The following is a 12,071-nucleotide window of genomic DNA, read 5'->3' as shown; positions in this document are numbered from 1 at the left end:
ACTTCTTTCATCAGAAGTCAGAATGACTTGATTGTCTTAAGGGTCTTGCAGACCGTTTGATAGAAGAAGTGAGCTGAATCCACAATCAAATTTTTCATGATCTTTCATTACACCACTAAGCACCTCCAAGTTTCCGTCATCATCAAGATCACCAAGTCGAGCCTCAAGCAAGTGTTGTTAAGCATAGGTCAATCGAACGCAATTACGTCATGTTTGAATGAATGTCATTATGAACTTTACATGCATATTTAAACTTTGACTGCATTCAATCTGGCCAACCTGCCTTGTTTCCAATTGTTTTGCTTCTTGCCAATCTTGCCAACGTAATGCTGTTTTACCATTTGTCATGCAAATCAATCTGGCCATCTGGGGGTATCCATGATCGTAACCAAAGCTGTTTGGGTGTCGGTAGAGGTGGCAGAAGTGGCGGCTTGATTTGCTTTTCGGATAATCACAAAATCATCTTGAATCTTCTCAGAGATATCATTGGAAATCGTGAATTGCGATGAAGACCCTGCAAGTTGCTGAACGTTGGAGAGGTACTCACGAATAGCAGCAAGTGATGCGGATGTAGGAGAGTCACGAGTAACATTGCCAAACACTTCACTTGAAGTGCCTTGCCATGGAACCTGAACATCGATTGACAAGAAGCTCTTTCCTTGACTGGTAACGATGCACGATAAATGCGTATCCATCTCATGCGTACTGAAGGGGAAAGTGTAAGGCAACTTCGGTGTCTGCAAGACGGAGGAGAGCGAACGAATGTTGTTGATCCCATTCTCGCGTAAGTGACCTTCACTCATACGTACCGCTGAACGGTTATGAATACGTGCAGCGAGTGCTGATTTTCCTATTCTTCAACTTCTTCATCGTTTTCTCCTTCGCCAGCAGCATCAACAGCAGCCAGCGTTTCATCTCCCACTGCGATACTTTCTTCGCCTGCTCCACGTTCTTCTCCTTCTTGTTCTGTTTGATCGACGTCCATTGCACTTTCTCCCTCTTGTTGTTCTGCATCATCTGTGTTTGGCTCTGTGGCTTTGTTCTTTGTTTCAGGATTGACTTTTTCATTGTATTCTTTCTTGAGTTGTTTATAATAATGCTCCGGGAAACCCATCTCTTTGAATGCACTCAAAACAGCTTGTGCGCCGATTGTCTTGTTACCCGCTTCGTTTGTTTTATCGTATGCTGATGCGGAAAGGTAGCTGATGAAAACTGTACTTGCTTTTATCATCGCAAGTGAGACTTCTTTTCGTAGTGTGAAGTTGTCAGGGTTCTGGGGGAAGGAATGGGAGAGTTAGCATTGGAAGGTTGTGGCAGGACTGAATGTACTCACTGCGCTCTTTACTACTTTGTTGACTTGAGCTTTTGCTAGCTCATATTGATCTATTCCATCAGGTCCGGAAGCTGCTTTATCTTGTTGTTTTGTAGAATAATTTGAATCACCTGGTTTACGTAATTCTTGTTCTTCGGTTATATGTGATGGAATTGCGATTGATGATGTATCATTTCCATTCATTGCTGCACTGGCTGATGTTGTGTCTGCCAACACTGAAGCAGATGCATTGCTCGTATCTCTTGGATCTTCTTCCATTACGTGTCAAGCTTTGATCGTGTGTATTGATGGTGAGGAAGAAGTGTTGCATTTGTTCTAAGTGTCCTTCTTCTTCTTCCTAAAGGCTAACAGGCAGGCGTGTTCGGTGTACCGCGTAAATGACGCGTTAAACACACCCACAACCTCGCGTCACGCGCCGGCTCCTTTACTAAAGCAGAGCGCAGTCTTGTTCCTTTCGGGACTATCATTCAATCTTCTTATCCGAAGATATGGCTAATCTTCTTGCATATGAATACATCTATCTCAAAAGTTTTGTCCCACGATTGTGAGACTGCTATGATAAGAATCTTCCTTTACACTCGAACCTCTTTTTGCTGATTTTCATTGAAGCGAATCTGCTCCTGACAGGATTAGTAGGATGAGAAGAGCGCTAGTGTCAAAAAAGGGGGGGAGCGCTTACAAACGCGTTTCACACTGTTTACACGCCCAATGCTTTTCATTAGGTCCCTTTCTTCTTCGATTAATTGGTGTCAATTGGCTCATCAACATAAAAAACGATCCGATCACAATAGAGCGTTCCAATGTTCTTATTATTGGTTCGAGATCTTCATTGCCATCACAAGAAGGTAGATTGAATGGCACATTCATCAATATTTCAATTCAATATTAAGATGACGGTCATGTGCAAGAAAAGTGAACACGAAATTAATCTGACAGAATATTGATTGCAGTTTTCTTCCTATAGGCACTATTTCACTCTACGCCCTCCCTTTTCAATTCTTTTTTAGCTCATAAACGGCGCCCGAAGAAAAGAAGGGCGGCGACGGCGTGTGTGCGTGTTTGTGTGTGTGTGTGTGTGATTTTAGACTACTTTAAAGTGTGATTGAGATACAGTGCACTACAACCTGAATGTGTATTCTTTCGGATATTAAACTGTCGCTGCTCCTGCTGCTGCTGCTGCTGCAGCAGCAAGTATTGCTGCATCTTCAGATTTGGAACATACATGCAATTCATTCTATCCTTCATCCTTTATCACTTCACCTTCACCATCATCAAGACAGCCACTCTTGTCACATCGTGGGCGTAATTCACACTTATTGTGATTGTGGATCGGTTGCACAAAAGCTGAATCGCGATCAGCGGGGTTGAAGGCAATTTTTACGACTATTTCATTCACCGAAGAATTGAATGATTCTCCCCTTCCTCTGACTTCAAATAAACGAATGGATCGATTGCACTTTTACGCCTTACTAGATACCCTTCAATTTTGACACTCAAAACATCTCTATACGAATCCGCCAAGCAAAGGAGGCGCAATAGCCTACACGTACATCCCCACTCATTCTTCTCACTTTCACCATGTCTGCCATTCGTCAACGTAGCTCGATCGCAAGTATGCGTCGAGACAGCACAACAACTTTGCGGGATGGTACAGGCAGCACAAACGGAAATGGTCACACCAACGGCAATGGAAATTCAAACGATGGAACATCAGTACAGGTCGCTGTACGCATTCGTCCACTAACCGGACATGATCAAACAGCCATTCCAGCAAGATGGCAAAAGCTTGTAGTAAATGCATTGAACAGTAATGCAGTACAAGTAGATGCCACCGGACAAACACCACCAGGTGCTACTGCACCACCTCCAGGAGCAGCGAAAAGACCAACATTCACCTTTGATCGTGTTTTATCTCCGAGTGATGGACAAGAACAGGTGTACAATATGTCAGTCAAGCCGATGATTGGACGATTTATGGAAGGGTACAATGTCACAATCTTGGCATATGGTCAAACCTCTAGTGGAAAGAGCTATACAATGGGCACTGCATTGAATGATGATGATTTTGAAGGATTGGTGGCAGGACAAAGGGCCAATCTGCATACAGGTATCATCCCTAGAGCAGTTGCACAGATCTTCAATGAGATCAAATTGAACCAAGCTCGTGGCTCGACTACCCAATATATCGCCAAAGTCAGCTTTATCGAAATCTACAATGAAGAATTGATCGATCTTCTCGCAGATGGTTCTGACAGTCGACCTTTGGTGCAAATCCGAGAAGACAAAGCAGGTCATATCATTTGGAGCGGATTGCGTGAAGTTCGAGCTCAAAATGTTGCCGATGTGATGACCCAGCTCTTACAAGGTTCAGCTGTTCGAAGGACGAACGAGACAGATATGAATGCACAAAGTTCTCGTTCTCATGCCATCTTCAGCTTGACCTTGGTTCAGAAACGATACACAGGCTCTGGCAGTCCCAATTTGAACGGACCGCCATCTGCTTTTGGTAATCGGGCTAGCATGCTGCCAAGGTCGACAACGCCAACAGGCCGTTCGACGCCTACTGGACGAACATCTGGCCTACCTCGACCGACTTCCAGTATCGCAAATCGAGTTACAAGCCCTTCTCGTACAGGCACCCATTCTGGCCTACTCTCCGGTCGTACAACACCTGCGGCAGAAGATCGAGGAGATGCAGGCGAATGGGTCACAGTCACCAGCAAATTCCACTTTGTCGATTTGGCAGGATCTGAACGTTTGAAGCGAACTGCTGCCCAAGGCGATCGAGTGAAAGAAGGTATTTCGATCAACTCTGGTTTACATGCATTGGGAAATGTCATCTCAGCACTTGGTGACCCAGCCAAATCACGCAGGACAACGCATATACCTTATCGTGATTCGAAATTGACAAGATTATTGCAGGATAGTCTTGGGGGAAATGCGCATACATTGATGATTGCTTGTGTTTCGCCAACGGAATACAATGTTAACGAGACTGTCAATACGTTGCAATATGCCAATCGTGCTCGTAATATCAAGAATAAAGCCGAATTAAACGAAGTAGAAGTGGGTTGGGATGATATTGAGTACCTTCAAACCCAAGTCTTGAAGCTACGGAAGGAGCTACAGATCGTCAAAGGCTTCAGAACTGGAACAGCAGGAAGTGAGGCAGCTCTGCGTGCTATGGATCAAAAAGATGTGTTAGAATGGCAAGCCAAGTATACAGCTTTGAGTCAAAAGCATAGTCAAATGGTAGCGGAAGTCACACGTCTTCAACAGCAAGCCAACAAAGACTCTCTGTCAAGCGAAGAATACTTGCAAGCAGCTGAACCTATCATCATTGAGTATGAAAAGACAGTCGACGCATTGGAAGGGCAGATCAACCTACTACGAGCAGCTGTTGGACATTCTGAGGATGTGATCATGGAGCACGAGAGAAATGCCAATGATCGAGAGAGCAAGATGTCTGAAATGGAAAAAGACTTGGAAGCACGTGAAAAGATGATTGCTGATTTGCAAGCCAGAATGACAAAGTTGCAAGATCGAGAAGTGTCTGCTGATCGATATGCGCAAGAGCTGGAGTCAAGATTGGTGGAGAATGCTTCCAATGGAAACGCTGATGCTCAAGTTGTTGCCGATTTAAAGAAAGATCTTGCCAAACAACGTGAAGCAGATGGCGCAAGGGAACAGTACATCAAAGAATTGGAAGCTCGATTGACAGACAGTGAAGAGAGCTCGTTATCCTTGCGCGCTGCGATGGCTAAGGCTGAAGAGGAAGTCCAACGCAAAGAAGAGGCTTACAAAGACTTGCAAAACAGAATGGAGATTCTCGACAGCACAAAGGACAACAAAGCCTTGTTGGAAGAACTTGATCAACGTGATGCCAAACTGTTCAAGCTTGAATCACAATTGGACAAATTGCAACTTGAACGTGATGAGGTTGTTCGTGAACGTGGAAGGTTGACTGAAGCGGCAGCTGCACATGCTTTAGAACGTGGAAAGCTCGAAGACCAAGTTCGCGAATTGAGATCATCCTCTTCTCTTTCAAAGTCAACGACATTGGCTGCAGGGCTGGGAGGTTTAGCTATTGGTTCGGGCGCAGCAAGCATGGCAGCATCAAGAAGCAATGCTGGATCCAGTATTGGACGTACTCATAGTATTGCAGGCACAGATGCTAATGAAGAGGAGATGGCATTCTTGCAAACACACGTGGAAATGTTGACAAATGAGCTCGATGCGAACAAAGAATCATCGCAAAAGCTGATTGAGGATTTGGCTGCCTTGGAGGCAAAGTACAAGCAATCTTTGATCGATATCGATGACCTAAATCGACAAGTGACAGAGATGAAGCTCACTGCGCCTTCAACACCTGTCACAGAAGACACTCCACAATTTGCACATACCATTTCGAGATCTCGTCGCTCTTCCATCACACTCGGTAACGGAGCATCTACTCCACGAAAAGGCAGACCTGAAAGTCTTTTGCTGGATAATTCTCCTGCCAGACGTAAATCGTTATCTCGCAGATCTTCGGGTTCTTTTTTGGGGTACAACCCGCGCGAGAGCACGCCTCGCGAAGGGTTACCACAGATGCCAAAATCAGCCGTGCCAAAGATGGTTCACACTCTGTCCAGTACGAGCAACAAAGAAAACAATCCATCTCTATTGAGCGCCGATGGTGGTTCAGAATCTTTGTATCGAACGCGATCATTATCGCAATCTTTAGCATCGGATTTGCAATCGGGCGGAAGACGTCGTCTGAGTCTTTCTGGCAATGCTGATTTTGCAAAGATTGGTTGGAGTTCTGGTTCTACACCATCTCCAAATGCAAGTGTGCAATTGAGTCAAATTGATCTGGAACGAAGAATTGCAAGCTTAGAAGCTGAAGCGAAGGCGTTGCAGAACACTTTGAAGGAGCGTGACGAGGAGATTGGCTTTTTGGAAAGAGCAGTCAAGACGCAGAAAGGCATTCAGACACCTATTGAGGCAGGTCAAGGAGCGTATACAGATGCAGCCATCGCAGGGGTAGCCTCTCAAGCTGTCAAAGATTCTCTTTCCTTCCCCAGATCGGAAAGTGATCGAAGTATTGCGACATTTACCAGTGCACAAAACGGTCTTGATGAAGAAGGTTCAGCGAATGTTGACGAGATCATGCGTGCAATGGCACGCAAAGATACAGAAGCGCAAGTGGAAGTGCAACGATTGACAAAGGAACTCGAAAAGCAAAAGAGAGAGAATGATGCATTTGTTTCTATCAAGGAGAATCAGCACGAGAGCCTCATGTCAGAGTTACGCAACATGCAACAACGAGAGGCAACCCTTTTGGCTGAAGTAGAACAACTTCGCGCTTCGAAGAGCTCAGAGGAGGCAAAGGATGTCGAACATGCTGCTCTGCAGCAATCTCACGAACGTGCCATCACCGATCTGAGTGACATGCATGACGCACACGTAAAAGAGATCGAAGGTAAGCATGCGATCAATTTGGCAGATTTGAAGAAGAAGCATGCAGAATCACTGTCAGCTGCTGTTGAGCAAGTGCGAGCTGAACATGCTCAAGCATCCAATGAGACTGCAGAGGAAACCTCCAAGAGGCATTACGAGGCTCAGCAAAAGACTGCTCAAGAACATTCGGATGCATTGGATGCCCTGCGTGATGAACATCTCAAGGCGATGGAAGGACATCAAACATTGCTGGCTACCAAGGGTGAAGAACATACAAGAAGTCTTGCAGACAAGGATCAAGCACATTCTCAAATCCTCGAAGGATTGCGAGGCGAACACACTTCCGCTATCAAAGAGAAGGATGATCAACATGCTGAAGCTTTGAAAGTCTTGGTTGATGAACAGTCGACCAAACTGGCACAGCTTGGTCAAGAACATGAACAAGTACTTCAAGCATTGCGTCAAGAACATACATCAGCCCTACAAGAAGCCCAAACCAATCTTGAAGAGGCTCAAAAGATGCACGCAGCCGCTATAGCCACACACGAATCGAATCAAACGACTACGAAACGTGATATGGATACATTGCAACAGAATCATGTTCATGTTTTGGAACAACTTGAAGCACTCAAGACAACTCATTCTGAGCGTATACATGAATTGACCAGAGAGCACACGAGAAAGGTTGGCGAAGTGGAAGAGAACTTAAAGCATGTTGCTGCTGAACGCGAAGCTCTCACTTCGTCACATGCTGATCTGCAGAACAAGTACAAGGCACTTATTGAAGCTGATCCTAATGATATCGTCTCACTACGAGCTGAGCTTGCCGAAACAAGTGACGCATTGGTGACTATGGAAGACGCTTTGACGAGAATGCAAGAAGAGCGTGATTCATTGCAACATGAACTTGAAGAGATGAAACGTGGTGATGTACATGCAACTCAAGCCAAGAATTTGACACAAGCACAAAAGGAAGTTGATCACCTTCAAGCAAGCTTGGCTAATGTTCGCTCTGAGTTGCAACGTAGCAAGAGTGATATCCAAGGCATGTTGGAAGAAAAGACTCGTCAAGAATCACTATTGCGTGAAATGCAGATTAAATTGACAATCGCTGAAACGAGATCAGCGAGCAATAGTCGATCTCGCGAAGGTTTCATCACACCTTCTCAAAGCGGAGACAGTAGCTTGACCCATGAAGCAAGCTTCTCCAATTCCTCCAAATCGCCAATTTCTGCTCGACGTGAATCAAGTGATCACGAAGGATTCTCGCGCAATGGAAGGTTGGGTGTTTCATCCAACAAGCCACCTCCGCTCTCCCCACCGCCAAATGTGCCACCACCACCAACTCCTAGTATGAATGGTGCTACCACACCTACTCAACGCAACTCCGGTATTCGTTCATCCGGTTCTTCATCTTCCTTGGCACAATTCAGCCAATCTCATCGGGCAGAATCACCTTCCCCAGGAGGATCAGGCTTGTTATCTCGTAGTTCCTCTACTACGAGCATGAATACTGCAAGCATGGACGGATCAAAAGCAACCTCAAAACTTGTTTCAGAACAAGCAGAAGAGATTGAAAAGTTGACGAAACAATTGAATCATTGTGAACAAGATTTGTCAGCAAATATCGATTTGGTTGCTACATTAGAAGCAGCATTGAACGATTCCGAACGCAATTTACGTAAGTCTCGAGTTCAATTATCGGAAGCAACACGAGAACGAGAACGATATGCTAGCCAATGTGAAGATTTACGTCAACAAGTCGAACAAGCTCAACAAGAGATGGAACGTGAACGTAGCAGCGGTAGAATCGAAAGACAAGGATGGGAAAACCGAATCAAACATGAACGTGAAGCCAAAGAAAGAGCACGTCGTGATCTTGAAACGAGGATGGATGAATTGCAAAAGAAGAAGAACAGCAAATTATTCTGTATGTGATCGTCTTCATTGTTCGTTGCTTTTCATTTCTCTGCCTCTTTGGTGTAAAAGTTTGTCATTGTTACCTTTTTCTCTTTCTCATACCCGACACTGTTGTAGATCTTTTTGTTTTTCATATACATACATTCCTTTTACAGAATGCGCCTCATACAGTCTCTCATTCAATTTCAATAATATTTTCATTCTCACTGACTACAGTACATTGGTGTCAAATGTAGGCGTAAAGATTGGTAATGGATGTGCTTCTGTGTTGAGAACCCATTGATCTAATCTCAAACCATTTTGATCATCAAAGAGAAGGTATAGATACTTGAGTGTTTCTGCTAGCCAAAAAGTTTCCATTCGATCTTCAAATTCGACTGGAATAGCATCAACATCTCGTATACTTGCGAATGCAGGTCTTCTGCCATCTTTGTTTTTGGGTAAACGGGTATGACGTTCAAATGCTTGGAAGATCTCCCAACCCCATTCACGATATTGTTGATCTCCCGTTAAGTGGAAAGCAATGAACAAAGATTCAACAGTTTCAGGTCGTAAAATATTTCTTGCATCGATCAATGGAGTGGGAGGAGGTTTATTTTTGACTTTGAGATGTGCTTTGTAATAGTCCGCTGGCTTTTTGATATACCAATCTACTTCTGATCCTGGATAGTTGTCGTTCTGTATACGAAACATTGCAATCTCTGGTGAAAGTCCAGTTTTTGTACTTGTATACGTTTCCATGCATGTTTTTATCAATTCGTGTCCTATTGACCAATCCTCACGAGCTAAGTTTGAGAAAGAGTCTGAGGATGTTGGAGGGTATGGCAGAACCGTTTGTTCAGTGAAAGGTAAAGATTGTTGTACGTGCAATGCTCCCAGCATAAAGCTTCCACCCAGAAAGCAAACCAGATGATCTTGTTTAGGATTTAATCGGAAACCAGGCTTGCGTGTTTGGTAATTCATGAATGGTTGTATTTCTATCGTATGAACAAACTTGCCACTTTCTGATCGACGCAAAAGATGTTTCTTCACTCCTCTCATTGCTTGTTGATACATATCCAAATAGACTGTTTCCGTTCTATTCGTTTGAACGAATTGTTTGATGAGATATTCGTAATATGAATCTCCGCGTGAGCCTAATCGAATTTCTGACATTTGCGGTCTTCCAATTTGAGGATTGAAGAAGATTGGCATCAAACCATCCGAGTTGGAAGTGAAAGACGCTTGACGTACGACATCAATCGGTCTTTCGGCAAGTTTCCACCACTGTGAATCGCCTGTCGCATGTGCCAAGAATTTGAATTCGAGTTGAATAGTAGCCAATTCAGCCAGACTGGTCAAGTTGTTATTGTCGATATCTGAGAACACTTCTCCAGTTCGGAAATCTACTTCCCTTTCTGGTAAACCCATACGATTTGATTCAAATGCTGGTTTCAATCGCATTGCCAAATCGGCAGCTTTGGTCAAAAACATTGTAGCATCATCTGCAGAACATAGCTTGCTCGTTCGTATCGATAGAGAATCCTCTTGTCCGGGCGTACATAATGCATGCGCACTCAGCAATCCACCTAGTGTACGGATTGTCGTCTCAAAAACGCTGAATTTGCCGCTTTTATCGTCCCATCGAAGTGTTTGTACCCAATCGCGGGCTTTATTGTATCCTTCCTGGTCTCCTGTAATCAAAAGCATATCGATTATATCCACGATGAAATATCCAACACCACCATCAGCGCTGAAATTTGTTCCCTTTCTTGATATAGGATGATATTCATCTGATCCAAAAGCGTCTTCTACATACGATAACCAGCTATCTTGAAAAGCAACTCTCACTGCTTCGCGTCTTTCTGTGTCGGCATCTCTGACAATTGCTTCGGGGTCGTCTTTTCTATCGATCTCAAATGGGAGTGATGGACGGAGGTATGCTCCAAGATTCTCTTCTGGACTTGATTGTTCAGGTGATGGGTCTGAAGTGCTCTCTTTGACTTGCTTGCCTTTTCCCTTTACGTTAGCTGATTGAGCATTGTTGTGAAGTGTCTCAGACCCGAAAATGAGTGATTTGAATCGATCGATCGATCCCCGTTCCTGTATCCCATCATGTGCAAAGTATGGCAATACTGCAAGAGCGAGACTGATTAAAGCTGCAAGACCAAAGAATGCTTTCAAAAGTATCCTGGTGTAGCCCTTGCTTGATTTGACAGACGGAGCAGGTTTACGATTCCTGTCATCATTTGCTCCCTTTGAGCTTCCATTTTCTTGTTTCTCCGCTCCTTTTTGACCGCCACCGGTTCTCTTCCTTGCTGAACCTGCCATCTGGAAGGTAAGTGGTGCTAATCAAAGATTGTATCGAACAAAATGAAGAATGTATGCATTGAGTTGATTTGGATATTACTGCCCTTTGTGCGTGCGCCAGCGGCTCTTTTCCACTGCACTTAGGCTGTGCTTGGCGCCGGCCGGCTAAGAAGTGTCGGCAGTGTTGGATAAAAATCCGCTAGAAGAACACAAGCCTCCTTACCCCAGGTTAAGAATATATTGTGCTGGTAAAGACTCATTCAAACTTCTTTCCATGCACTCATATCATTAACATTCATTGAGGCTCGACTTGGCCATATGTGACAATGATAGAGTCACAAATGGCATTCATTCACCTTAAGCGTGTTTGCCCTTTACTGCGGTCGGTTGAGATACCATAATAGACTGTATCTGCTCAGCATGATTGGAGCGGGCTGTGAAGAACAGTGGCCATGCTCAACAATCGGCACATGTTACAGTGTTCCATGCTATGACCATCTATCTACCTGTGCTACGTCGCACTGTAGGGAACGTTAGAGGTACCACATCAGAAGGGATAGCCAGAGGCACAACAACATCGGAAAGAACCGTCAGAGGTATCACACCAGGAAGGATTGTTAGAGACAACACATCAGAAAGAAACACGAGATACATCACATTGGAAAGGAATGTCAGATGTATCACATCAGAAGGGACAGTCAGAGGCACAACAGTATCCGAAAGAACTGTGAGACGTATCACACCAGAAAGGATCGTCTGAGATATCATACCAGAAGGGAACGCTAGAGGTATCACATTAGAAAGGAATATCAGATGTATCATATCAGAAGGGATAGTCGGAGGCATAACAATATCGAAAAGGACTCTCAGACGTATCACACCAGAAAGGAGCGTCAGGGATATCCTATCAGAAAGGATCGTCAGAGGTATCATATCAGAAGGGATAGTCGGACACATAACAATATCGAAAAGGACTTTCAGACGTATCACACCAGAAAGGAGCGTCAGAGATATCCTTTCAGAAAGGGGCGTCAGAGATATCCTATCAGAAAGGATCGTCAGAGGTATCACATCAGAAGGGATAGTC

General features: G+C 44.3%; 3 protein-coding genes across 3 annotated transcripts; all 3 read right to left on the bottom strand.

The window, feature by feature from the left end:
- Nucleotides 1-353: 353 nt before the first annotated feature.
- On the bottom strand, nucleotides 354-803 carry FA14DRAFT_182855 (uncharacterized protein; the record flags this gene model as incomplete). Its single annotated transcript, XM_025501255.1, has 1 exon — nucleotides 354-803. The coding sequence occupies one exon, from the start codon at nucleotides 801-803 to the stop codon at nucleotides 354-356; it is 450 nt and encodes a 149-aa protein (XP_025351583.1).
- Nucleotides 804-850: 47 nt separating this feature from the next.
- On the bottom strand, nucleotides 851-1,591 carry FA14DRAFT_182854 (uncharacterized protein; the record flags this gene model as incomplete). The annotated part of the gene is made up of 2 exons (XM_025501254.1): nucleotides 851-1,273; nucleotides 1,334-1,591. The coding sequence occupies 2 exons, from the start codon at nucleotides 1,589-1,591 to the stop codon at nucleotides 851-853; spliced, it is 681 nt and encodes a 226-aa protein (XP_025351582.1).
- Nucleotides 1,592-8,876: 7,285 nt separating this feature from the next.
- Nucleotides 8,877-11,026, bottom strand: FA14DRAFT_162817 (seven-hairpin glycosidase). Its single transcript, XM_025499766.1, has one exon. It carries the CDS (start codon nucleotides 11,003-11,005, stop codon nucleotides 8,906-8,908), a length of 2,100 nt encoding a protein of 699 aa, XP_025351581.1. The 5' UTR covers nucleotides 11,006-11,026; the 3' UTR covers nucleotides 8,877-8,905.
- Between the last annotated feature and the right edge of the window lie 1,045 nt (nucleotides 11,027-12,071).

This window comes from Meira miltonrushii, assembly GCF_003144205.1.
Source record: "Meira miltonrushii strain MCA 3882 unplaced genomic scaffold FA14scaffold_12, whole genome shotgun sequence".
Classification (NCBI taxonomy): domain Eukaryota; kingdom Fungi; phylum Basidiomycota; class Exobasidiomycetes; order Exobasidiales; family Brachybasidiaceae; genus Meira; species Meira miltonrushii.
This window is presented reverse-complemented; position numbering and strand designations above follow the sequence as displayed.

What these genes read in the sequence shown, in the direction of transcription:
- FA14DRAFT_162817 (XM_025499766.1), bottom strand. Translation starts at nt 11,005, where the DNA reads ATGGCAGGTTCAGCAAGGAAGAGAACCGGTGGCGGTCAAAAAGGAGCG.